The sequence below is a fragment of the Ailuropoda melanoleuca genome, chromosome 4 (genome assembly GCF_002007445.2).
Source record: "Ailuropoda melanoleuca isolate Jingjing chromosome 4, ASM200744v2, whole genome shotgun sequence".
In the NCBI taxonomy this organism is placed as follows: Eukaryota; Metazoa; Chordata; class Mammalia; order Carnivora; family Ursidae; genus Ailuropoda; species Ailuropoda melanoleuca.
In genome coordinates this window covers 55803602-55831570 of record NC_048221.1, presented here as the reverse complement: position 1 = coordinate 55831570, position 27969 = coordinate 55803602, and the positions used below count along the sequence as shown (strand labels likewise).

The 27969-nt window shown below is 45.9% G+C and overlaps 1 protein-coding gene across 2 annotated transcripts in view; it reads left to right on the top strand.

Moving 5' to 3' along the window:
• The first annotated feature begins 158 nt into the window (after positions 1–158).
• The window catches only part of EEFSEC (eukaryotic elongation factor, selenocysteine-tRNA specific), a 248119-nt gene continuing 220308 nt past the window's right edge, over positions 159–27969 (top strand). The window contains exon 1 of one of the 2 annotated variants that reach the window (XM_034658873.1): positions 159–543. In XM_034658873.1, the coding sequence (XP_034514764.1) occupies positions 228–543 (316 nt within the window). In that variant the 5' untranslated portion in view covers positions 159–227. The remainder of the gene's footprint in view (positions 544–27969) is intronic. The other variant, XM_034658872.1, reaches the window with a different exon arrangement.

The window sequence follows — 27969 nt, the reverse complement described above, 5'->3', positions numbered from 1 at the left end:
TGAGAGAACAGCCCCACAGTCGCCGGCGACCTGGGTCAAGTCCCGACCCCGGAGCCCCCTCCTACTGCGCGTGGCCAGGCAGCGCCCGCGGGCGCCGAGAGGGCGGAAGCTTCGGGGCCGGAACCGGCGTACCCGGCGCGCGAGTTGCGGGGGGGCGGCTTAACTGGCCGGACCGCGGCGGCGGCCGCGGGAGGGGAGGGCCGGCGGGGGGCAGCGGCGGCGGCGGCATGGCAGGTCGACGGGTGAACGTGAACGTGGGCGTGCTGGGCCACATCGACAGCGGCAAGACGGCGCTGGCGCGGGCGCTGAGCACCACGGCCTCCACAGCCGCCTTCGACAAGCAGCCGCAGAGCCGCGAGCGCGGCATCACGCTCGACCTGGGCTTCTCGTGCTTCTCCGTGCCGCTGCCCGCGCGCCTGCGGTCGGCGCTGCCCGAGCCCCCGGCGGCGTCCGGAGCCGAGCCCGAGCCCGGCGAGCCGCAGCTGCAGGTCACGCTGGTCGACTGCCCCGGGCACGCCTCCCTCATCCGGACCATCATTGGCGGTGAGCGCGGGCCGGGGCGGGAGCCGGGCTCGGGGACGCTGGGCGGAGCGGCCGGGCCCCGTGTCCGAGCTCGCCCGAGCCGCTGCCGGGGAAGGGAGACGGCCTCACCTCACGGCCGGCGCTTCCCCACCCCCAGGTAGCGAGAGGCGGACGGGGCTCGCCCAAGGCCCCGCGCGGCAAGGGAGCGGAGGTTCTGGGACTCGAACTGGCGGCCCGCTGACTTGGAAGCTCTTCCCACCCAGCACAACCGCGCAGGAAGGTGCTTCCTTAAAGTTTTTGGTTTCGTTTTTTGGTTTGTTTTCAAGATGAGTTTGTAATACACGAACAAGTGAGAAAACTCAAAGACTAGCATATGTAAAAAGTGCCCCCCAAAAGAAGTCTCCACTCATCCGTTCTTTGGTCTCCTGGTTCCCATTTTCAGAGTCAACCAGAGTCAACCGCTGTTCCCAGTCATGTATCATTTCAAAAAACTCCATGTAAAGACAAGCATACCTCTGTGTATGTAAACCCCCTTGCTCTTCTTTCTCTTGACAAAATGGTAACACTGGATACACTGTTTTAGTCACCACCAAGGGCTCCATATCTATACACACAAAACTATATTATAATTATTTATTAGAGAGGGAGAGAGAATCATAAGCAGGCTCCACGCCCAGCACAGAGCCCTAGTGGGGCTCAATCTCAGGACCCTGAGATCGTGACCTGAGCCGAAATCGAGTCTTAGTGGACTGAGCCCCCCAGGTACCCCAAAAGGTATATTATTTTTAAGGGTCATGTGAACTTCCACTGTACACTTGTTGCACCGTTTTCTTAACTAACTCTTAATGCCGGACGCTTATGTCCTTTCCAGTTGTTACTAATGATGCTTCAGTGAATTTTCTAGAACAAGTCTGGTGGGGGTGCTAATCTATCTGTAGGATAAGCTCCTAGAACTGAACTGGCTTGGGCCAAAGGGCACATGCATTTTCAGTCATGATGGGTACTGCCAAAATGCCCTCCAAAGATGTACCACTTAATTAATTTTTAATTATACAGGTAATACATGAATATGTTGGGCTTGTGAAGAAATTGAACGTTTCAAATTAGGCAAAGTCCCCTAATTGCCCCTCCTTATTTCTCCAGAGGAAGCTGCTATTATACCTTTGTGGATTACTTTTGGGGACACATTTTACCACAGTTAAATCTGTGGACAGGGCTTTAAAACTTGCCCTGTTTTTAGAGGAAAATGATAAAATAATAGAAGCACCTGGCATAAAAGGGTGTACAGCTAAAAGAAGTCTCTTCTTCACTGTTGACCCAAGTTTTTGGTTACTTCCTGTTTTCCATTGCCTTCTGTTTCCTTCCAATTATGAGATATTCTCTACACCTATAAGCGCAAATGGGAATATATATTGGGCAGATGACCTCATTGGTTGCTGGGCATATTGGGTCCCAGCTGTAGTGATGAGTGTTAAGTACTTCGATCTTTGTCACCTCCCAGTTGTTCCATGCTGCAGGCAGTCTGAGGTCATTTCTCCATTTCACAGTGGAGGAAGTGGAGGCTAAAGGGAAGGGACCTGCCCAAGGTCACACGGCCTAAAATCTTCCACTAAGTCATGTTTTAGTCATCAGATGAATGTTAAGGGTCATGTGATCCTCTCTACCCTTTTCCCCTTCCCTTCTCTTAACAATGCTGTTTAATCAAGTCCAAGTCCATTTTAAGACATGTAGTCTGAGCCAGTCTAGGTTGGAGATGGAAGAGCCAGTTTAAAATAAAACAAGAAGGCACTTTTAGGGTTTTCGTTATTATTGTTGTTTGTTTTTCTTAGTAAATAGTGTAGGTGAGTAATGAAGGACATGTTTTTGAAGTCAGAACTGGGCTCGAGGCCTAGCTTTTTCCTTTACTAACTGTGCGATCTTTGAACCTAATTTTGGACCTTCTATGCACTGGCAGATAGCAACCACACAGCTCTTTATTGGCTTTGCTTTTCTCGCATGTTTGCCACTTCCCAGGCAAACTGTGCAAGGAGTGTGGTGGTTACTATTTAATAGCTGAAGAAATTGGGACATAGGGATGCTGCTGGTAAGTGGCACAGCCCAGGTCCCCCTGGTCCCAAAGCTGGAGCTCTTTGCCATGCTTCCTCAGATCACTTTATACTCCCCCTGGCCCTCTTCTAACATATCCATCTATAGAGAAGCTTTTTGTAGGACAGAATGTTTCAGGTGCCAGCCTTATCCTATATAACCAAATTTTAATGCCTCCAAGAATCTGGCAAGTACTTAGTTTAGACTGCAAAACTGTAAAAGAAAAAAAGAGGAATTTTTTTCTCTTCTTGTACGTATGTCGTGGCTCTTCTTACTTTTTTCTCTTACCTTCTGAGCGAGGAGACTGTTCTTACCTTCTTATAGCCGTTAAAATGCAACCTGAACACAGTGGGATGGTGAGGCCAAAGCTGCCACTGTCTTCCTTCCATAGATCAGATTCTCACCCTTTGCAGAGAAATGAGAAAAAATGAGGGAAAGGGCGCCCATATTTGAGTACCTGCTCTGGCCCATGCCTGTTGCTAAGAACTTGCATTTGTGCAACAACTCCAAGTGGTGGGAGTGTTAGACCTATTTTTCCGATAAAGGAAAGTATAAAGAACACTGGGCTGGTGCTTACCTAACTCTGCTGCCCCTAACCTGGATCTGGTTAATATCTTTAGTTATCTGTCCTCATGACTCATAAATCCATAGCCATCGTTGCCTTCTTGAGAGTGCTCCAGAGGCCAAATCCCTGCCTCTGTCAGTTGGCCTCCTACAAGACTGGACCTTCTTCTCACTGCCTGCTTGCCCTCCTCTTCCTGCTATTCCATTTCCATACAGTAGGCAGCGAACTCCTTTTACAGAGGTTCATCAGATCATGTCAGCCCTCAGCTTCAACACTTCTCAGTGGCTTTTCTTTGTTCTTAGAGTTAAAGCCGGCCTCTTCTCTGTGGGCCACAGAACCCATGATCTGGCTTCCGTCTTCCTCTGAGCTCATCCCTTGCTTCTGACCTTCAGTCTCACTGGCCCCATTTTTACTTACTGAATGGGCTAGGTTTGCACCTGCTGTTCCCTCTCTGTGGTACATCTGGCTCCTCACTTATATCTCCTCTTGAGTGTCCTTTAGAGAAGGCTCCTCTGAGCTGCCTAGCTAAAGTGTCCTCGACTCTTTCCCCCATGTACTTTCTCATGTCCCTGTTTTACTTCCTTACAGCCCTTTTCGCTATCTGATAACTGTGTGCTTACTTGTTGACTGTCCCTGTCCTCCCCGAGAGCAAAGTAGGAATCGTGTCTGGCTTATTTACCAGCGTATTCTCAGCTTTTGCGCCAGAGCCAGGTGTGTGGTAGGCATTCGGAAAGTCTGAATGGATGAAGCTGTGTCCCACTTCCTGCACTGGATGGTCATAGTGAGCAAAGAGCTTTCTTCATGGGTTAGTGAACAGAAAGCAGTCAGCATGGGGCCTGGCCTACAGTAGATACACTATGCATGTTGATTCTTTTCCCTCCCTCTAGGAGCTAACAGCAGAGCTGGGGAGAGGGCATTGTCCCATGTGCAGAGTGACCTTTCAGAGCTTTCTGCATATAGGACAAAAGCAGGAATAACTTCCTTTGCTAGGCAGTGGGGTCTAGGGCATGATGGGGGAAAGAAGAGCTTTCCTAGTGGAGGAAATGCCTGGTCAGGCCTCTGTGGTTTAAACCTCCCTTTTTGTGTGTTTAGAGTCAGAGGTAACTGCTAGCATTTAGTTGTAGCTGGAAATCAGCATGGTGTTTGGGGAGGTGTGACGCAGATGGAGGTAGAAGGGTTGGTGGGCCAGATCCTTTAGAGTGCTGAGTGTTGAACTTAGATTAGGTTAGGCCCTTAGCATAGATTTCTTCTAAGGGCCTTGGCAGCGTTTTTAAAGCAGGGTTGTGACAAGATTTGGCCTGAGCTTTAGGTCGATGAAAGATTTCGGGGGAGGGACTCGTACTGGCAGCAGGCAATGCACCTATACCTGGGATTGCTGGAAGATTGGGCTCTTGTTAGATTCCCGGCTTGCTGTGAGTGATCTAGACCCCTTGCTGAATACATTAGCCCTAGTAGAAGGAAATTAGATTGATTGTCTCAGTTCTATGATGATATCCCTGAAGTTTAATATATCTTATATTAAAGGCAGTTCTCCTTGATTCTGTTGCTCCCCCCAAAGTATTTTCACTACCCAAAACATTCTTTTCTTAACTTAGAGAAAATTGGGCTTTATCTCCTTGAGCCACGTGGCTGTAGATAAAACTCCTGTGGTACCAGGGGGAGGTTAATAATGACAGTAGTACTTAGCCTTTATTTAGTGCTGCCCTTAAGCTATTTTCTTCCCCCATTTAACACTCAGAGCAGTTTTGTGAGGTAAGAGGTGGTATTCCCATTTTACAGGTGAAAAAGCAAGCTCAGAGAGGTCAGGCAGGGAGCACAGTTCCTAAGTGTCAGGGCTAGCTTTGAACCTGTGTTAATCTGTCCCACAGCTCCTACTCTGGCATTCTCAATGGGAATGAAAAAGTGTATCTGTCCACTCCAGCCCTCTATAGTAGTGTCTCAGGGCAGTATTTTTCTCTAATCCATTTTAGGGTATAAATCTTTCAGGGTTAGAACTTCAAAAAGATTCAGTAATGTATGTTTTAAAGACTTGGGTGGGGGTGAGGGACTTGGACCCATCCTCAATCTAACTCTGGCAGGAAAGAGGAGAGCTGAAAAATGCTGGTATCTTGGCTTGGCAATTTATAGTCCTCTTGTGGCTGCTAGGATTAACAGTGTATTGTCTCCTGGTCTTTTGTTCCAGTTGTTAATGAACAGCAGCTCTTCTGCCACGACTTGTCGCCTGATCCCTTGCCTCCTCTGCCCACCATTTAAGTGGTGCTTCCTGCCTAGCTTGGACCCTCTCTGGGTCTCTGGGTCCTCCCTGGCTGGAGCTGATGAGAGCAGCCAAAGCCTTGTAAGTCTGACTTGGTTACTCTCTTTGGAGGGAGAACAGTCAGCAGCCCCGGGGGTCTTTGTCTTTGCAGCCTGGGAGAAAACAGTCTTGGTAAAACTTAAGCTACTTTGCCTTCTCTGTTTTTCCAACTCCCTGCGCTCTTGGTGCCGATGTGGAGAAAGTGCTTGTCCCTTTGGCTTGTTTCATCAGGAGTGTGCCCTGCAGTTTTTCTGCAGTCTGTCTGAGATGCTCTCTTTGGACCCGTGAAACAAGGTGTGTGAATGAATGTGTGTTTTCAACCAGATTTTTTACATTACCCTTCGGGTACCTCTACATAATACCCAGAAAGCAGCGTGGTAGCCGTATAAGCAGAAATAACAAAGGGGCCTGGCGGTGCATGGAATTTGGGCATTATGCTAATGTAAAACCAGCCAGCCAAACAAAAAACCCGATTTTGGTTTTCTTTGCCTCTAGTCTTTTTATGACTCTGTACAGCAATATGTTGTTATGTTATGGTATTCATACATGTGTGTCCTAAAATATTGAGACATATTTAAAGGAGTTGATATAAGTGGAAATGCTTCTTTAACCTTAACTTTTTTTTTTTTAAGATTTTATTTATTTATTTGACAGAGAGAGACAGCCAGCGAGAGAGGGAACACAAGCAGGGGGAGTGGGAGAGGAAGAAGCAGGCTCCTAGCAGAGGAGCCTGATGTGGGGCTCGATCCCAGAACGCTGGGATCATGCCCTGAGCTGAAGGCAGACGCTTAACGACTGCACCACCCAGGCGCTCCGAACCTTAACTTCTTCAGCTCCTAGAATCTGCCAGGCCTTGGTTCCTTGTACCCTCGTGCTCACTCTGGGAGTGCTGCCTTTGATTTTCTCTTCTTTGTGAAGAGGTACACACCGTAACAGCAGATTCTCCTCTGCAGTGCCAATTCTGGGATGCCCTCTACCGCTGAGTGAAGCAGAGGCCGATACTGGTGTCTCTTGTGTTAATGTGCTGAAAGCCTCTCTATGTCCAGTAGGAGGTTGGCTGCACTCAGTGCCAAATGTGCCTATGTTCAAATACAGGTTTTTCCGTTTTGCCTGCTACCTTATCACTCTCACCCCTCCTGATCTCCTTCCAAGTTGGAGCGCCTTTTGCTGTCTCCAGGAGACTCTCAAATTGAGCTTTGTCTGCAGCCCATGCTCCTGGCACTGGACGGCGGGTGACTTTGCTTTGGTTTGGGTGACAGTGTGGAGGTAACACAACATCAGAGATGCAGCCTTGAGTTTAAATTAATGCAGAATATTTGAGCAGGAACCAACAGGAAAGAAAAATGGAAGCAGGTAGTCATATTTCATTCTGTTGGGGTACATTTTTCTTCTCATGGGGCTTGCCCTTGAGAACAAAACATATCAAATGTTAAATCAAAGAATATTTTTGTAGTCATGCTAGGAATAGAAAATAATGCAAAGACTTTGCCTTCTGGAGGCAAATATTTTGCTGGAAGGTTATAATCAAAGTCAGAAGGAAATCATAGCCACAGCTTTTGGTAAAGCTGTAATCATTTAAAATTAATTGCTTTTAAACTTTTTACTTAGCATCTCCTTTGTTTTCTATCTTCTTTGTCTCCTGGGTTTTTCTTCAAAATCACTTCATCCAGGTTGGAATAAGATTTGGGCAGGCATCCCAGGAAACAACCCGTAAATTAAGCCCTGAGACATATTCCCTGCTCGGTCATTCTTTTGTTGGCCGGAGCCTCGAACAGGCTAGGGATGAGGCACCCTTGTCTTGGAGATTGAGTCTGTTCCCTTTGCCCAGCAGGCCTTTGAGACTGTGCCCAGGGTGACCGTGTCTGTAGGTCTGGTGCACTTGGTGATCTGGAGGCCCGTGTCCTGGTGAGGTGGAGCCTGGCATTTCTGTGATGGCCTCTGGGTGGGGCGAGGAGCAGGAATGAGCCCTCCTAGGGTCGGATGGCACCTTGTGTCTCTACTGCTCTGCTGCAATGGCTGGCTTCCCTTTATTGAAGTGTTCCTTTAAGTCTGGAGGCATCTCAGGAACAGAGACCACATCTGAATTTCTTGGTACCTCTAGGGTCAGTCCAGGGCCTAGCACATAGTAGATATTCAGTAATGTTTGTAAACATTTTTATTGAGATATAATTCACATACCATAAAATGCATCCATTTCAAGTGTACACTTTGGTGGTTTTCAGTATGTTCCCAGAGTTGTGTAGAGCCATTGTCACAATCTAAGTTGAGAATATTTCATCACTACAGAAAGAAACCCCATACTCATTAGCAGTCACTCTCCATTCTCCCCTCCCCCAGGTCTACGCAACCACTGATCTACTTAATGTCCACAGATTCGCCTTTGCTGGACGTTTCATAAAAATGGAATCATCCAACATGTGACCTTTTGCATCTGGCTTCTTTCAATCAGTGTGATGCTTTCAAGGTTCATCACGTTGTAATATGGAGTACATATACTTCATTCCTTTTTTAGAGAAACTTTTTAAAAATTTATTTTTAATTATGGTAAAGTACATCATATTACATAAAATTTCCCATCTAACCATTTTTTTTTAAGGGGGTAGAGAGAGAAAGAAAGACAGGGAGAAAGAGAGAAAGGGGTGGGGAGGGGCAGAGGGAGAGGGAGAGAGAAAATCTAAAGCAGACTGTGCTCAGCAGGGAGCCTGTCTTGGGGCTCCATCCCACCACCCTGAGATCATGACCTGAGCCAAAATCAAGAGTCAGATGCTTAACTGACTGAGCCACCCATGTGTCCCAACTGTTTAACCATTTTTAAGTTTATGGTCTAGTGGCATCCATCTCCAGAACTCTTCATCTTGAAAAACTGAAACTCTAGGGGTGCCTGAGTGGCTCAGTTGGTTAAGTGTCTGCCTTCGGCTCAGGTCATGATCTCAGGGTCCTGGGATTGAGCTCCACGTCAGGCTCCCTCCCTGCTCCATGGGGAGCCTGCTTCTCCCTCTCCCTCTGCTTGTGTGTGTGTACATGCTCTGTCAAATAAATAAGTAAAATCTTAAAAAAAAAAACAACCCAAAAAACTGGAACTCTACGCCCATTAAACAGTAACTCTCCCTTCCACCTCCCCCAGCTGTATTTCATTCCTTTTTATGGCTGAATAGTATTCCTGTATGCATGTATGCTGCTTTTTTTTTTTAATGATTTTTTATTATATTATGTTAGTCACCATACAGTACATCCCCGTGTATACTGCTTTTTAATCCGTTCATCAGCTGAAGGACATTTGGATTGTTTCCACTTCTTGGCGATTAGGGATAATCCTGCTGTGAACATTTGTGTACAAGTCTTTGTGTGGACATATGTTTTTATTTCCTTGGTATATACCTAGGAATGGAATTACTGGGTCATAGGGTAACTATTTCTACTTTTTGAGGAACTACCAGGCTATTTTCCATAGCAGCCGCACCACGTTACATTCCCACCAGCTGTGTACACTGGTCCGATTTCTCTTCATCCTTACCAATACCTGTTATTGTCTGTCTTTTGGATTATAGCTGTCTTGGTGGGTGTGAGGTGCTATCTCATTGTGGTTTTAATTTGGGTTTTCCTGATGGCTAGTGATGTTGAACATCTTTTCATTGCTTGTTGGCCATTTGTATATCTTCTTTGGAGAATTGTCTATTCAGATCCTTTGCCCATTTTTTAAATTGAGTTATTGGCTTTTATTATTGATTTCTTTATGTATTCAGAATACTAGACCCTTACTAATGGATGATTTGCAAATATTTTTTCCTTTTCTGTAGGTTATCTTTACTCAATAATATTTGAGTTAAATAATTTAGTTGAATTGAATTAAATAAATGAATATATATTCAGAGGATTAAATGTGGCTAAGACATTACCTGGGCTATGGTAAGCATGTAGTAAGTGCCATTTGCTTGTGTATGGAGGGCCTGTTGGGATCCTTCCTGTCCTATTCCTGGATCTTCCATTTCTGTCCTTAGTGCCTGACAGGAGAATGGGTTGTCCTGTCTGTTCATCCCGTGGTAGGGTCTCATCCCACATTAGGGTCTTGTTCACAGTCTGGTCTACATGTGTTTTGGTGGCCCATCTAATCATTAGAATTAAAAAAAATTCATTGCTAGTATTTAAAAATCAGGAGATATAGGGGCACCTGGGTGGTTCAGTTGGTTGAATGTCCAATTCTTGATTTCAGCTCAGGTCATAATCTCAGGGTTGTGAGATTGAGCCATGCTGGGTGTGAAGCCTGCTTAGGATTCTCTCTCTCCCTCTCCCTCTGCACCCCCCCCCCATAAATAAATCAGGAGATCTCATTTAACAACCCAGATTCCTGGCTTCTTAGAAACACAAGATTTTCATATCTGCAGAGCCATGCTCCAGTGTGGTGGCACAGGCCTGGAGCTGGGTAAAGGGGGCATGTACTCTTTAGATTGCCTGGGCCCTGTAGACATTTGGGCTTGTAGCCCCCATTTTGAGGGCTTTTGTCAGCCTGTATGACGGGAGAGGATCAGATGGCACTGTGATTTAGTGCTTTCATTTGTTCAGAGACTCTACAGACATATATTGTACACTCTGCTTGGATGTGAGGGCAGATACAGATGCGCCTATTTTCAAGGAGCTCATGGTCCAGAGGACCAGGGAGGAGCAGGAGGCAGGGCCAACAGCCGGTTAAGATGCGGAGTCATCTTATGGCTTTATGAAGAGCAGCTTAGGGTATGAGTGCCTCATACCCTGGGACAGGCAGGAAGGGCATCCCTCAGGAGGGGACCCTGGGCTGGGCCTGGAAGGGTGACCTGGAGGTTTCCAGGCAGAGAAAAAGAGAGGGCAGAGCAGACCCAGGGAGCGGCCTGAGCAGTCAGAGGTGTGAGAGCAGACCTGGCCAAAGAAGGGGGCAGCCAGTCGGTGGGAGAAGTGGGAGAAGGTAAGGCCAAGGCATGAGGGTCATGGGCGAGTTAGGAAGATCAGAGCTTTGAAGGATGGCTGAGATTTTCTCAGTGGGAAGAGGAGAGGCTTTCCCGCCAGAGGACTCAAGAGTGGATGGGGACACAGGGGTGAAGGGAGGGCTGGAGTGTATAGCTCACAGGGAAGCAGCGGGGTATGAAGCTGAGCTGCAGAGACCCTTGGGCCTGAGGGAGCTCAGAGAGCCTGTAGTTAGAGGCAGGTGGACGGTTTTTAAGCCGGGAGATCCTGCCGGCTTTTGAAGAGTCTGAGGAGAGGGCCTGTGACAAGTGGTCAGGGGCCATGCATCCTTCTCCTGATTCTGACTGAGGCTTCCAGTGCTGGCCAGAAGATGGAGGGAGAGCAACCATAGGCAGAATGGACACCATCAGGAGGGAAAGTGTGGCTTTGGTGGGTGCTGACGTGGCAATGCAGAACAGAGGCCGAGGAAGGTCTGCCTCTCAGAAGGAAAGGGGGAATGGGCGCTTTGGGAACATCTGTTGTTTGCTGGCCACCGCGCTACACCCTTTATTATCTCACTCCACTCTGCCAGCCAGAGGTAGGAGAGTTTCCCTGTACAGTGTACAGCCCACAAAAACGAGACTCCAGAGGTCAGTAGCTGACTCAGTGGGGTTCTAATCCAATTTGATTCCAGAGACCGTGGTTTGCCTGGAAGCTGCTCTCAGACCTTAGCCCATGCCTACTTTGGTAGGAATTGTGGCTCCCGAGGAGCAGTTTATGTAGAAGTCAGTTTGTCAAAAATAGAGATTTCAGCTTCCATTCTCCCCTGGATTATTTGAGTTTTGTTTCTTTGTTAATTGGGTCTTTTATTTTCTTGCACTGTGTGATTAGGCTCCTGCTGCTTTGAAGTGGCCTTGGGTGGGTGGGGAGAGAGGGGGGAGGACTTAGTTAATGTGGTGATCCTCTCTTGGCAGGAGAAGAAACAAGTTTTGCTGTTAAGGGAGAAGTTGACTTTCCTTCTTTCCGTATCTCTTGTGTTGTGATGATGCCTCTCTTGTCTTGGGGCCTTCAGGAAGACTAAAATAATTTCCTTTGTCTCTAACCTACTTCCTGGGGATATTCATTTGGTGGCATACACAGGTGCTACCTAAAGATAAACCTGACTTTTTTCTTTTAAAATTGGTGCTTGGAATTGCTAGCATTGACCTGCTTGGCCTCAAGAACCCACCCTATCTGGCCTCATGGCTTCCTTCTTTATCATAGATTAATTTGGGTTGCTTAAAGCTCGAGGGAGGGTCAGTGGCTTGTCCTTGGTCATCTGACACAGGGACTAGAGCTCTGCCTTCCCAGTTATATTGAAGTGTGGCACTTAAAAAAAACAGCTCTGCTTGTGGTCATTTCTAGGTGATTTTCAGGGCCTTATGCCATAAGCACAGAAGACCCTCACGTGTGTGTGCATTATGTGTCTACTCAGTGTTCCCTGTTTTCTGAAATGATGATAATCCAGGGCACATTCGGACGTAGTCCTCAGAGCTTACGCTCTAGAGAGAAAAAAGACTGCATAAGAAGACCTCCATTTCTTGAGCATTTACACAGACAAGTAGATGGAAAAACCAGGAACGGAAGCCGATGTTTGCCAGCACAGACCTTGTTACCATCAGCAATCAGTATGGCCAAGAGAGGGCTGATAGACACTTTGGCTGCGAGTGACAGTTTTTCAGAAATCCCTGCAGGGCCTTGCTCAGCACTTTCCAACAGCTGGGATGTGATGATGGAAATGTTGTGTGGTGGCACAGTTCAGCATGGTGGCTGTGAGCCACATGTGGCTAATGAGTACTCTTACTGTGGCTAGGGTGGCTGAGGAACTGGATGTTTCCTTTTATTTAATTTTAATTAAACTGCAGTAGGAAGTTCTAGACTTGTGGCTCCATCTGCTTATTGGGCTGGTTTCCTCATCAGTGAACATCACAGGTCCTCAGACTCCACATCCTCAAGACCACCTTTTCACTTCCTCACCTTCATTCTCCTAAGGCATGAACTTTTTTTTTTTTAAGATTACTTATTTATCTTAGAGAAAGAGAGAGAGTGTAAGTGGGGGGAGGGGCAGAGGGAGAGAGACTCCCAAGCAGACTCTGAGCTGAGCGAGGAGCCCAATGCCGGGCAGGGGAGGACGGGGTGATCCCATGACCCTGATTGAGATCATGAACTGAGCCGAAACCAAGAGTTGGACGGTTAACTGACTGAGCCACCCAGGCACCTTTGAAACGGGGCATGACCTTTGAAATGATCCTCAGTGTGTCCTCCTTCTTATAAATCGGTGACCAAGTTTTGTCCCTCCTGCCTGTCTTCTGACCTGTGTGGTCTTCCCCATCACTGCAGCTGCTCTCTTAGGTCAGGCCTCCATTAGTGCCCAATTGGATGGTGTTCTTCCACGGTCTCTCTGATTCCAGCCCCCCCCCCCCCCCCCCCCCCCCCCCGCTCCTTTGAAACTGTCTTCCCCTCTGTAGCCAAGAACTCTTTCTAAATTGCTAATATAGTTATTTTACCTCCCTGTTTTATAAGTCTTGAGTTGCCCTCCATTGACATAAAGGCCAAATTCCTCAGCATGGCTCACATCAGCCCTTCCTGATGGTTCTGCCTCTCTCTGTCTCTCTCTTTGTCTCTCCCAGGACTCCCGGCTTAACGAACTATTAGCAGGTCTCTGACAGACAGAGCATGCTTTCTTGATGCTGCGTCATCTGGCTACATGCGCTTTTCTGGGAAGCCTCAGTATTGGCTTTCCCCAGCCTAAATTAGGTGACCCTTGTTTGAGGGCCTCTGACATCCTATCTGTACCCTAGGATCTCATTTTCTCCCCATCTGTTGTCATTTTCTGTTTACTGGGTTATGTTTTCCACTGGACTTGATCCCTTTGAGGGCAGGAGCCTCATTCAACTCTGTGTGCAGGGGCCCAGGACCTGGCCTGGCCCCGAGTCAATGTTTGGTGCATGCAGACATGAGTAAACGAACGAGTGGATGGGTAAGGGATCATTTCCCACTGCCTGCCGCAATTACCCACCCTCCTGGGGTGCTTGAAACCAGTGGCCACACAGAGTTCACAGTGGAGGAAGCCTGCCTTGAGGTTAGACAAGTTCATCTTTCAGTGGAAATTCAGTCCTCATATTTCATTTTCAGGCCACTTTGCGTAGCAAAGTAGTTTAACTCAGAGCAGATTTCTGCCGTGCTGATGGTTAATTTCATGGCCCACAGAGGGTCAGCACACTAATGTCGGGAACACGGCGACCTCAGTGCTGCTCGCCGCACACGGTGAGGGCCCGGCAGCCCTGTTGTTTTAGAGAAGCAGTTTTCAAACATCCTTCAACGGGCTGATTTTGAGTTAACAGGGGTGACCTTTTCAAGAACATTTTTAAAAGCTATAACATAGATCCCTCCCAGACCGTATATTTTCCTTTCTCCACGCAGTTCAAAGGGCCTGGGTTGTCTCGTAGGTTTTTGCCAGCAATCTTCAGCTTGACCCTGGTTGTTTAAATCTGCCGGAGGAAATTTGAACAAACTTGTACTTTGGTAATTCTTCTGCCTCTGTGAACCTTTAACCTTAAGGTTTCTTTCAGAGCCAGGGGCTGCATTGTCACCAGTTGTCCCTGCTGGGGCTTTCAAAGGGCATTGTCTAGTGCGTCTGTTTTCACTTTGCTACTGGAGTTCTTTTGAGGAAGGGTATTAATTCAGACCTGATTCTGAGACAGGACGAAGACTTTTAAACTTGCCCCAGAGCTTGGGGATGGGGAAATGAGCATAATGCAAGCCTGTGGCGGGTGCTGGTGATTGTTCTGCAAATAGGCTGCAAAGGTGAAGGGAGAAGAGGCCCTCCAGAGGTAGATTGGGCGTGACCTGGCTCTGCCTGTTCTGGCTGACGTGACAAAAAGATGTTCCTCCCTCTGATGGTCAGACTTTGGGCCCAGAATTCCTCCTGAGTGTGAACTTCCTGGAGCACCAGTTCTTATGAACCTGGGAGGGCAGATGGGAACTTGGGGTTCCCATTCCATTACAGAATGCTTGCATGATATGACACTTGCTGGGGAAAGAGAAGAGGGTTCCCTGAGGCAAGAGGGTAGGACGCGGTGCTGTTCTTGCAGGCCTGCCCCCAGACTCCGAGTCATCTTCACCAGCTCGCCAGTCTCACCATTTAGTTCTTCATAGTTTCTCTTTCGGGAAAGTCCAAAAGCACCTGAAAATGTGCGACATCACAGTCCTAGGCCCCCGTGGGCTTCAGGGGCTGGTGTCTTGGGTGTTGCAGTGTCACAGACCTGACTTTCCCAATCCCTGCCCAGGCAGTTCCTGGTGTGTTCTGTTACCCAGTCTTGCAATAGGCTGGGGGCTGTCTGAGTACCTGGCCTGGTTCCTCGGCTTTCTTTCATTTCTTTTCCCAAGATCCTAGTGTCCTAGGGGACCTTATTCCTTAAGATCAGACATTGTAGAAGGAAAGGTGTGTCATTACATCAGTTAATTCATTCAGCAAGTCTGGAGCAATCTAGAGCCAGGAGTTGGGTTTCCATTGGTGAGCAAGGAAGAAGTGGCTTTCAGGTACCTGACCACCTGGTAGTGGAGGAGGCAGGTGTTCCAGAAGTAAGCAGGATTGCACAGCATCAGAAATTGTGATAGTGCCGCAAAGGACGATACACGATGCCCAGAGAGGGACAAATGGATGTGCGGAGTCTCCTTTATTTGGAGGCTAGGGAAGGCATTTCTGAGGAAATTAAGTTTGAACTAAAATCGGGAGGTTGAACAGGAGCCACGGCGGCCCCTGGAGTGCTGGGAAGGAGTAGCGCATGTGAGGGTTTTGAGGCTGGAGAAAGGTCAGGACTGTGGCTCTGGGGCTCTGGCTGACTGTATCAGAGCCGTTTTCTACAACAGACCCTGGTGTAGGGCTGGCATATTGGACAAATATGTATGCTTGAGTTGTATGTCAGTCTCACTGTGGCTGGAGGATAAAGGATCTGCATGTCTTATCATTCTGAGATGAGGACAGAGAGCAAGCAGGAGGGAGACTGCCAGTCTTCTGGAGGTGAATGGTCTCAGTGTGGCCATCCTTTGGCTCCTGTCCGTTTCTGGTACTGTGCCCCTCATTTTCTTCCCATGGTAGAGGGAAGGGCTGAAGTGGATACAGGAGTTGGCAGATAATCCTGGCATAGTGTACCAGATAGTTTTCCATGCTCTGTGCTTGTGTTTGGCATTTCACATTGACTGCTTATGATTTACAAGCCAGGTGAAGGTTAAGGACACATTCCTAAAGCACTAAACCAAGCACTGGATATCAGAGATGGTAAGTGAAGTAGCTAAAGTCGCCGGCACCCAGCCCACCTTCTGAGACCTGATCATGGCCCATTAGCACACTCCCCTAAACCTTTATCTCCATCCCTTTTCTTCTGGGGTGCCTGTTGGGTTGAAGGTAATGCATTGGGGACAGATTTTCCCTTCTCTTTCTCCCCCAGAATTGAGTTGAGCAGGAGATCTGGCCCATCCTGGATTGTGCCTGGAAGGGTACAGGAGTGGTTGCAACATTTTGATGGTTTGTCCTTCAGAACTGGAACTGGAGACCCATTTAGAGAAGACTGGGACCTTACCCTGGAGGTTCCTGTCAAGCAGGCCTGGCCTGGCCCCAGACTTGAGTGGGTATTTTTCTGCCTTTGATTTTTCTCAAGTTCTTTAATAAGGGACAGTAGTTCTTGTCCTTTAAAGCTCTCTTGAGATAACAATTTGGTCTTCTGGGGACAGCCATGTCCCCAGGTTGGAGGCTATAACATGTTGGGGCTCCTCAGAAAGAGGTGGACCATGTCACTGAACCTTGGGGGAGTCCTTTGAGAAAGAGCAACCTGGGTTCCTCTTGCCTTTTTTGCCCCATCTAGAATCAAATGGAATCTCTTTGCCTGGCAAATATTTCCCAGATAAAAAAGAAGTACTGTATACTTGTTATTGTAGATTCATTAGCTGTTTCTAAAAGTTTTTAAAAGTACGTAATGAGGAAACTTGTCACGGTAACCAATAAAGTTTCTTTTCGAGGAATGAATATTTTCTAGGAAAGATAAGAGTCAGTTATTTTTGGTTTGATTTCTTCAGCTGAATCTTCCTCTCTTCCTCTTTATCTCAAAATCTGTCTCGGAAGGCAATCTGGGGACATTTTAGCAAGCGCCCTGGTAACAGATGTGTGTCATCCTTTTCCTGACACATCTCCAGGCCCCGAGAGGCAGCTGTGCAGTTGCAAGCCGTCTACAGGGCGGTAGGTGGAACCCATCCCCACACTGACTCCGGGACTGTTCAGTGCACAAGAGGGCAGTGTTTGCTTACGGTCCTGGATGGAGATGCTCAGTGTGCAGGTTAACAGGTCAGCGTAGTTAGAATGACCTCGGACTTTTTCAAGACAAAATAAACTGTAAGCCACAGCCATGTTGGCTTCCCATATATGCCTTTAAGCGCCTGACCCTTCCGAAAAATAGCTGCTTGCTATCTTTTCCTTCCCTAAAAAGAAAAATATTTTTTCTTTCAGCGTTTATTTTTTATTTTTTTTTAATCAAACAAAAGTACGGTTTGCGGCCTTGTACCTACAGTGGCAGAGGTTAAAGAGTGTTGCAAAAGCAAAACAACTGCTTTCTAATTAAAAACCATATGGAAAGGTTTTTGTTTGAAGCAAGGGGTCAAATGTATATTCTTCCCCTTTCACATCAGTGTAAAGATTATCTGACTTAACTTTGAAAACATTTGAAGATGTGGGCTTCAGTTATCAACCTTTCTCTGCAAGTTCATGGTATTAACCAGAGCAAGGAATTTCCAGGAGAGCAAAAAGGTGATCTCCCTGCCTCCCGGGGGCACAATCTACTATCTGAAATAGGCCATGTCTGCTTTTGTATAAGGATTGGCCTGTTTTCAACTCTCCCGTGCTCTTCTGTAGAGGCTTTCAGGCCTGAGAGATGCATATTAATGTGCAGCCCCCCATCCCACTAAATTGTAGCCTATGCCAAAGTTGGGGCCTCACACCTATTCTGTTCCCCCCAGCCTGGAACTGTGGGTGCCAGGTACCTGCCACACATTAACACCCAAAAGAGCTTAGCGTACAGCAACATCGGCAGCCAGGTCCAGCGCCCCGAAGAAATGCCAGAGATGATGGAGGGTGGGGCGATGAGGTGGAAGGAACTGTGCATTCCAGTGGCAGTGCCCCGTCACCTCTCTGAGCCTGTTTGTGCACCTGGAATGCAGGTGATTATCTTGCTTGGGGTGGTTGTATCAGAGAAATGGCTGTAAAGTTTGTGGCACATCGTGGGGAGCGGTTATTGTGATGTTGATCCCTCCGGCCCTGACCCCATTCTAAGCCTGTGGGCGTGGGGGTTTGTTGGACATGAGGCTAGGGACACAGGCACGGATAGTTGTCCTTTTATTTGATTCACTAAGCGTGTCTGTTGCTCGGCCCCTCTGAGCATCTGCAACAAGACAAAATGAAATCTAGGTGGGGGGGGTGCCACACTGCCGCCTCAATCCTCTGATAGCCATCGAGAAAAGCTGGGTTCCCAAGCTTAGCCCTATATGAAATCAGATGTCTTCTTCTAATCTTTTCTAATCACAACATAAATCTTCCAAAGTGAGTGTGTCTATAAGATAGATGCCGCACACACTGTGGAATATATTAGTATTTGTGACATCCTCATGGTCTTTAATTGATCAGTAGGATTTCATACAGAATTTGAATTTGACAGCACTGAGGGAGGAGAACTATGGGTGGCCTTCTCGTTTGCTTCCCCATGAAGCTCCTGTCCTGGCTTTTATTAGAACGGTCTGGGTAGGAAAGGAAGGTTTTTGAGCTGCAGGCTTTCAAAAGAGGCTCACGCCATGTTTTTCCAGGAACATAATTTCTGAAAAATGCCGGGGCCCTCAATTTCCAAAGCAGCCTAGTTCGTAAGGGGAATGAAAAGTTGTTTCTGTGTGTGGATTCTGGGTTGTTTTCCATCTTCACTCCCTAAGGCAGGGTTGGCAAGCGGGGAATGGGACAGATGTTCCTTGGTAGTAATTTCCAGTCAGATTCTTGAATGCCTTGTATACTCTGGGTCACCGTCAGCTCATAATGGAGCAAAATTGAGTGAGAATTCCTGCAATGAAAGACGTGAACGGCACACTGGTGAGATATGATGGTAGAGATAGAGTGCATTCTGTGAGAAAATATTTCCAGTGCTATCTGTAAAATTCAGATTGAATAACCATTCTGAAGTGCTCCCCTTTTTAAAGAGTTTCCTTCCACAAGCATTGCAGGCTGAGTAAATACCAATAATTTTTATTTCCCTTCTCCTTATCATTCCCCCTACTGAAATGTTCCTGCATAGCCTATCTGGTCTTTTCAAGTGAGCATCAAATGATTAGTGTCAGCTTCCAATTTGAATTATGATCCGCATTTCAAAACAAAAACTGCTTCGTGTTTGCATTTGGAGGTAATTATCAATATTTACCAATACCATGGAAGAGTTGGAAGTAGAGGATGTGCTGCTGAAAACGGAGTCCCCAGATGAAGATAGCGCCGGGGGGTTGTTCGTGCCCACGTGTGGATGATGGCAGATGGGCTCAGAGGTCTTTCTGGCTCCAGCCTGGTCCACAGTCTCTCAGATGGATGAGGTGGGCCGCTCACCCAACTGCACAAGTCTTTTGGGGTTGGGAACTCTGAAGATCTAAAGAGGCTTGGAAAGCTGTTCCTGCCTCCTGTAGGAAGTGCTTGCCGTGGCCTCTGCTCTCAGAGGCGGTTCCCTCTCTGTTTCCTCAGGGTCTGCCCACGGGCCTGGTGGGAGTGCCCTCTGGTGAGAAGGGCCAGAGAAACTGAGGGCTGCTTTGAGACTTTTGTGGCCTGAGCCCCTCAGCCCCCCAGCTGCCAGCAGCCTAGAAAGCAGATGAACATGAATAAAATGTGCTGACATCCCATATAAAATACAATTTATACATACTTCTGTCTGCATTGTATCCTCAGTGTACTGGTGGCATCTTTTTCTATCTCAGCAGGCATTTAATTCAACTTTGAGTAATTCCAGTTTTTACCGTTTTCTTTTTGTATTTTGGAGCCAGTAAACATATTTAAGTTTGCAAACACTGTAAACTTTGGTACTTTGCTTGTCATGCCTAGTTAATAGCTGCCTTTGGGAAATCCAGAAGGCGGCTTCAGACTGTCTCACACAACTTCCTGGAGTGAAGAGGCTGCAGTGCAAAGGCCTGCGCTCCAGAGTCAGAGAGGCAAGATTTAAATTCCAATTACGGTCATTCTGCTAGCTTATTGTGTGACTGTGGACATTTTGCTTTTCTGAACCTTAGTTTCTTTGCCCATTTGAAAAGAATAATGCCTACTTCCGGGGTTTGCTGTTGGGCTTAGCAGTAGTAACTGTGATGCAGTTAGCCGCCTTCTGGGTGCTTGGGGGAGGCGCAGTGAATGGGAGCCCCTCGCTCGCCCGCTTGCTGCTTGCTCCGCTGCCGCTGTGGCCTGCAGACCCGCACGGACCAGCACTGCGAAGTTTGGCCCCGGAATGCCTCCACTTCTGAGGTCGCCGGGGAGAGTCAAACGCCCTCTTCCCTCAGCACTGCAGACAGCAGGAACGAGCGCTGGAATTATGCAAGAGCTATGTTTCAAAGAAGGAAATGAAATTCTTGAATTTTTTAAGGCAAAGAAGAGGAGGGAAAAAAAAGATTCATTGTTTTACTTGGCTATTCAACAGGATGCAGGACAAAGCTGGCCTCTCTCCTGTCTAATGTCATCATCGGCGTTCTTTCTTTCTCTTTTTCTTTCTTTTTCTTCTTCCCCTCCTCCTCCCCCTCCCCTTCCTCCACCCCTCTCTTCCCAACCCTCCTCCCCCCTTCTCCTTCTCTTCCCCCTCCTCTCTCAACTTGTACTGCCACAAATCCCCCCTTTTCTCCAAGTCGTTCTGAGGTTCCGAGGCTGGGATTAAATCTCATGCTGTGGAGATGCTCTCTTGCTAGGAATTATTTCCTCTTTTGTGGTCTTTGGTCTCAAATTCTTCAATGTTTCCTGTTTATTGAAAGAAAGGTGCCAGGTGCCAGCCCTATGGCTAGTTCCTGAGGAGTGCTGTAAAGAGGGGCAAGCAGGAGCTCTTGGCAGTGTGTTTCTCATGGTACAGCCAGGGCTGTAGGTGATGGGACAACATGGTGAGCAAGGTTTGAAGGAAGATGGGCATGGATGGAAAGCGGGACTGACCTCTGGGTGAAGCTGGCTTGGTGTCAGGCCAGGTGGAGGCTGGCAGATGCCGGGGGAAGCTCTTTGGGAGGGCTGCTAAAATTCAACAGCTGCTCACAATTTAATGAGTACCAGCAGTGTGGGCTCTGCCATCCCAACACAGTGCAGGCTTTGGAAAGCCCAAGGAAAAAGACATGCTTCCTGCTTTTGGGGATCTCAGTGCTGAGAGAAGCTTGCTGAGCTTCCCTTCACAACTTGGGAGAACGTGGGTTCAGTGGTGAGCCCCTGAGGAGGCATGGGGTTACTCCTCTGGCATCAGTGAGGTCCTCACCCCAAGGGCCTGGATTTTCACTGTGTCCTTCTTTCCTTAACGGTGGCCTGTGACACCTGTAGCTGTGCTTATTTATAAGGAGTAGTGGAAGGAGCTGGGTTCAGTGTGCTGGCCTAGATTTAAATCCCAGCTCTGTGGTTGTCTTGTGATGACGCATTGCCCTGAATCTCTGTTTTCTCATCTTCAGAATGGGGAGAATCACCTCGAGGTTTTTTGTGAGAATCCAGTGAGATCAGCTATGTATAGTGCTTACCTCCGTGTCTGCATCCTATAAAGTACTCAGCAAATGGTGTTAGCTATGTGATCGTAACTATGATTTGATTTTTTAAATCTTTACAAGACTGTTCATATAAAAATAAATCATTTGTGAGAAGTCTCACTTATTTTTGGTTAGGAAGGCAGGCTAGATGGATGGTGTCTGATACCCTAGATAATGTATGATTTTTGTCTAGTTTTTAAATTGGCGAGGATGTAGTTGGGGAGAAACTAAATTAACACACGTTAAGTCATCAAGAGTATCAGTACTTAGCTACATTGATGTGGCTATAACATTGCGAGTGCAGTTGGAGTTGAGAGGAGGAAGGCCCTCGATGGGGAAAGACAGAACAGAAACCAGAAGAGAAACGTGGATGGTTTATTAGAAAGCAGCGTGTTTTGTCTACCAGGAGAGATCAGTCTGCAGGAAGCCTTGGCTTGTTTTGTGTTCAGAAGCGGATAGGTGCCAATCACTGCTGAATGCAGATGTGCCCCCAAATATGTGATTTAGCTTTCCATGAAATAATTTGTGTGTCAGTATTAAAGGAAAAAAAAAATAGCCGCAGAATAGCACAGCATGAGTGCAAACATGATACAATTTTTTTAAAGCTTGAGGTTTAAGGCTAAGAAACTGAATTTGAATCCTGGCTTCTGCATTTGTTAGCTGTCTCATCTTGGGCAGATTACTTCACTTCTCCGGGTCTTGACTTCCTGGGCTGCAGAATAGGAAAGAACCATTTTAAGGATTAGAAGAAATATATCTGGTACCTGATAAGCTTCTAATAAACATGGTTATTGTTATCACTGTTACTTTTCCTACTGATAATAAAGGCTCCTAGTCCCTTGTGACTCTACGTTGCCAACTATAAATGTGGGCTTCCCCGAAATGCTGTAATTTTTTCTGTAGTATAAATGAACATACAAGAGTGTTGTTTCAGTGTTGCAGAGAGGTTTGTAAAGGAATTTATATGACGAAGTTTTGGAAGGCTCTTTTTTGTTAACTCCTTTTTCTAAAACTGGGACCAAAAAAAAAAAAAAGTCCTTACTAGCTTAAAATTTTTAGAACCTGAGCTAGACCTATGTGTATGCCTGGGGACAAATTCAAAAAACCTTTGTTTTTCTAAAGACTTGTTGGAGGTGCCTTCCTTTCAATTGAGGAAACAATTTTTCCTTCCGAATTTACTGTCTATTTTTTGGGCATGCACATTTCCAAATGTATCAAATATAAGTGATACATTTTTTAAGTTTTTAAACTAACAATAAAACATTAGACCTTTGCAGGGAATTTAAAAAGGTCTTGTTGACTTTCAGTTTCTCTCAGGTTTGCAGGACTCTGAAATTTCTCTAAGTTTCACATCTCTAGCTAAGCCAGAAAACACTCTGTTTAGGGTGGTAAAGAACTCCCCGGTCAAGCCAAATCTTACTACATCACAATTGAAAGAACCTCCCAAATTCTTTCATTTTGTGTTTTGCTGTAACACAGATTGCTTAAACTAAGTGGGAAATTGGCTGTGAATTTTTAAAAATATAGAGATACTCATTTTTGTCAAATTTGTCTTAGAGGAGCAGGCTTGTTTGTTTTTATAAATGGGAAAATTGATTTGCAAAGAGATGAATGAAGAGTAACAGGAGATGACACGTGGCCCGTTTAGAATTTGGAGAAATCACAGCCGTAAAAAACGGCGTGACTTTCTTTATGTAAGTGATAGGCCATCCGGTTCTCAAAAACATGCTTATTGACACAAACACAGTGGACTTCAAGGTGAATTTCAGATATTGGATTAGTTGTCTGTGCATGGTACATGTGTAGAACTCATCGCAAAATAGTATACCATAATAAGTGCATGTACAGCAAATAAAATGGGAGTTCAGAATCATGAGTTATATAGTAAAAGTGTGTGGACTAAGTCATGTTCAGTGAAGGTTTTATTATTTTGGAACAAGGTCTTTTCAGTTTGTCGTAAAGGAATGTCTCTTTTGGGCAGCTTTGAAATACGAAGACCATCCTATAAGTGAAACATTCAAATATCATGTTTTCCCACGAGCTTTTTCAGCATGTAAAGTGAAAATGGAAGTAGTTTTGATAGGTGACTTGTATTTTGGGGGCTGAGGAGAAGCACTAGAAAATTTAGCCCCTGAAGATCAGTTCTTTATAAGAAGGCAGTAGTATCCAGACACATTATCATGTGAATATTTGTTAAGCCGTAACCAGATTTTGCTGCTGTATTCGGACTCAAACTTAGTTTAAAAGTGAAATTTCTAAATGGAACTGTGTAAAGGTAGGTTCGTTTTGGGGTAGGCAAATTGGTAGAAACAGCACATAAACTCCAAGGACAAAATGGCACTTTGTTTTTTCCTGTTAAACTCCTTTACTTGTTGACATTTCAGAATTCGTAGTGAATCTTTACAATGGGACATTTGTGATTCCAGAAGCCCAGAACCCTAAATGAATTCAGATGGACTTACTATTCTTTTCCTGTAATGTCTCTCAGAACCTTTTTGCTTTACCACAGACCAAAAACTTCTTTCACTGTTCGTACTTACTTACTCAGTTAAATCTCCAAATCCCTGTTATTATTATTGTAATTGTTATTTTATTGTAATAATTATTGTTACTATTATTGAACAAGCTCTAGATGTTTGGTTTGAAAAGATTCCACCAAGCGTTTTGATTACGGTGATTAGCGTGTGGCGTGAAGCCGAATAGTGAAGCGATGCAGGGATTTTATATATATTTCTGGGGCATTTTCACCGTTGATACTACGGAGTAAGATTTTTGTTTTTACAAGCCAGAAGAGTTGCTGTTAATCTAACATTTGGGAATCACAGCTTTAATTCCGACTTATTCTGGTGAAATAAAAACAAGCCCTTGATATTGTTTTAATCTCTTGAATAAATGAGACCTATTTCTGATTCCAAGTTCACTGAAGCAGTCTCTCCGTTTCTCCAAGTGCCACTTCCCAAGGTGGACAAAACGTGTTCTGTGCACGAGAAATGTGAGATGCTGGCTGCTTGGGGGAGGAAGGGGGAGAGGAAGCTGTTTGCAAAACTACTTAAAATAAATTTGAGGGGTCAAACATGGAACACAGTTGCAAAAGAGAAAGGAAAAAAATGCCTTGGGTCAGTTCAGCTAAAATAGCGTAGGCATTCACATTGGCTGGAGGGTTGTGTATTTCTTGCTAATCAGATACAATCGGTACAGATAATATTTGAGTATCTGAGGCTAGATCTCCTAGCCTCTATATCAGGGAAATTAACCTAAAGGGGCATGTTTTAAAGGGTTGATTTGGGGGAACAGATACCATTTGGAAGAGAGGTGCAAGCTGTGTTTACCTTGTCCGAAGAGCGCACAGATGTGAGTCTCGCTCCCTGACTTGGAGCTTGTCTGTCAGAGGCAGCCCTGCCTTGGGCCGAGATAGACGGGCTTGCGTTAGCACTTCATTTAAAAGCGATCGGTACTTTTAAATTAAACATGCAAAGTTATCTTGGTGAGGCATTGAATGGGAGGTTGCTGGATTATTGAATTTGGCCCACAATTTAGCCAGTTCAGCAGGGATTTTGGGGTCTGAAGCAATTAATATGCAAGTACATTTGAGTCAGCAAGGTAAGAGATTACTGTCTTATCAGGGTAAGAAAAATTTCTCTTTCCAAGATCCATACTTTTTAGGTGGTAGATAAAACTCATTGTTTGAGGTTCGTGTTTGAGAGCGACCACCTCAAATTGCCAGATTTTAACCACCAAACCACACAAGAGGGAATAATTGCATTATGCTTAGCATAGAGGACACCCCAGTTTCTATTCTCATGTTCTTTTTTTTTTTCTCCTATAGATTGGAAGAAAACTTAATTTTCTTTGTTGAAAAAAATCATTCATTGAACTGATCAAAGCACATGAAATTATTTTTGTCCTGTCAGGTTGAATACTTAAAAAGACAAAACTGAAAAGGATTTCAATATGTGCCTAAACCCTTGTCTGTCCTAAAAATCCAAATGTGCTCCAGCTATATTGCTGTGTGCTTTCCTGACCGTAAGGACCTGACTCTGGGTAACCGCTGTTTCTTTTTTTTTTTTTTTTCAAGATTTTATTTATTTATTTGACAGAGATAGAGACAAGCCAGTGAGAGAGGGAACACAAGCAGGGGGAGTGGGAGAGGAAGAAGCAGGCTCATAGCAGAGGAGCCTGATATGGGGCTCGATCCTATAACGCTGGGATCACGCCCTGAGCCCAAGGCAGACGCTTAACCGCTGTGCCACCCAGGCGCTCCCCCCCCCCGCTGTTTCTTTGATAAGCCCCTTCTCCTTCTACAGAGCCAGAACCCTTACACCTGTTCTTTCCCACCTGGCAGGCAGCATTCGGGCATGACATTTATTTTTATTGTGTAGCACTCAGCTTTGCACACAGTGCCTGTGCAATCTGGGGTGGAGTGGGGTGATTAATACTATTTGCTTGTCTTTAAAATGGGGAAAGTAAGACCTTATAGGATTGTGGGGCTGGCACGAAAAGACGCGTGTGAGGAGCTGACAGAGTGAGTGACAAGCCTGCTGTGCCAGCTCTGGAGATGCCTCTTCTTCTTCCACTAAACTCAGTGGGGGGACACCAAGCCCTACATGAAGGGGGCATGGCAGGCCTGTGAGAGAAGCAGGAGCACTAGGTCCAGGAGCTGGCAGGCACTGGGAGCTATGGGTAACCAAGGCTTAGAAATTGTTGCTTTATTCCAGAAGATGGGGACACCTGGGTGGAGCAGGAAAGTTTAGCCTTTGAAAAGCACATGTGACATAAAAATGAAAAATATCAAAAGAGTGGCTCATGGAGTGGTGAAGTCCTTTATTTCTGTATTTTCTGTGGAGACCCTTTCCTTCTGGAAGTTTTGATTTGACTGTCTGCCTTACTTCAGGAATTTGGGGACTTCAGCAATTTGAGATCATTCATTCCTGGGTAGCAACTTGTCCTGCCAGGGTTGAGCTTCCCTTCAGAGGGTATAGCCTTGAGTGGCTGAGGGGCACTTCAGGACATGGCCTTGGACCGCATGGCCAACTGACCACGTCCTTTGGGCAGGTGACATGGGAACCCAGCCTGGGCGTGAGTGGGTGTGTGGCCTGGCTTGCTGGTAAAGGGCCTTCAGGGTTTCCTATGGGGCCCTGCCTCTTCCATCCAATATAACTGCCTTTCTATTTCAGATGAAGGATAAAATACTTTGGAGAATAACTTTCATTGTTTCCATTCCCAAATCCTTTTCTGTGTGTGGAGAGCGTTCTGAGTTTGTCTGTTTGTTTACTGTCCTTCCATCAAGACCCATAGCCTGTGCCGACATTCTTCTGAGCAGATCACATGCGCTTGGCAAACGGGTGGGGGTCTTCTGAGCACTTTTTTGTGTTTTTAGCCATGGTCCTTAGTTCTCAAGGGATATTGCCAGCCTCCATCCTGATTCCAGATTTAGGAGGAAAAAAAAAAGACAAAACAAAACAAAAAAGAAGTCTTGATGTAAAATGAAAATGGAACTTGGCAGTGGCTAGTGGAGATTGTGATAAGGAGTTTTGAAGTGTCTCTCCTTTGAACAGTCTTTCTTGTTGGAGAAGTACTTCTCTCCCAGCGTGTCTGACCCTTATAGATGCCCCAGCTGGACTGAGAGAGGCAGGCTCCTCCTCACTCTGAGGCCGGGTATTTGTAATTTCAGAAATGTCCCGAGGAGTAAGAAATGACACAGGAACAATGCAGGGTTAATATTATTAAATCCTTTTTTGTTTGTTTGTTTGTTTTTCTTAATGGGAGAAAGTGCCTAGACTAAGTTTATGGATGGCAGCTAAGGCTAGTAAAGCTCTGTGCTTGAGTACCTGTTATTCTGCATTATCTCATTTAATCCCAGCAACATTCTGGGAGGAAAGTTGGTTTGTTTGTTTTTTAAATAAATGAGTAACTACCCAAAACTATACAGTAGGAAAGTGACTGTTCCAGGATTTTTTTTAAATGTATTTATTATGTTTTTGATTAGTTAGAAAATTCAGACAGTTCTAAGAGATATACAGTGAATAGTATCTATTTGTCCTGCCTCTGTGCCCAGTCTCTAGTTCTCCTCCCCCACAACATATCTGTTTTCATTTATGAATATATTCTGGAGATGGGTTTGTAGCAGTGTATGATAGCTTTATTCTTTTTGATTGCAGCATACTGCCTCACCCCCTCAGGATGAGCCCAGACTATTTCAAGCAATGCCGAATGGACTTGGCTATTTTATCTTTTACATTTGTGTACACAGACTATGGGATGGGTTCCCAGAGACAGAGCCCTGCCTGGAACCTGGGTTTCCTTACTCCCAGGCCTGTGCAGATAGCATTGACCACTCTGCTCTCAGTTAGGTTTAGCCTTGTCCCTGCCCAGAGAGGCCAGAGGGCTCCCACCAGCCCTGCTGCCATCAGCGATGTGGTGATAGCTTCTCCTTTGGTTCTTGGCCTGCCCCCAGCCAGCCACTAAGAGGGCAGTGGTCTTGAGGGGGTACCGTTGCCCTAGAGAAGGAGCAGTGAGAGGACTTTTTAAAAATTTACCCTCTGTTTTGTGCTCTGTAATCTTGTTCTTTGGAATCTCACTGGCCCAGGCTTGAATTCTAGTTCTATTTTATTTATCTAGCTGAGTGACTTTCAGCAACTTATTTAACCCTTCAGGTTTATAATAAGTAAAATTGGTGCTCCTTATCTGCCTGAGAGTTGCTATGAGAAAATTATAAATAAATACTCCTGCTAGTAGGTAGTGGTTAACATGGAGTTCTTTTTTTTTTTTTTTTTTTAAAATTTTTTTTTTTTTA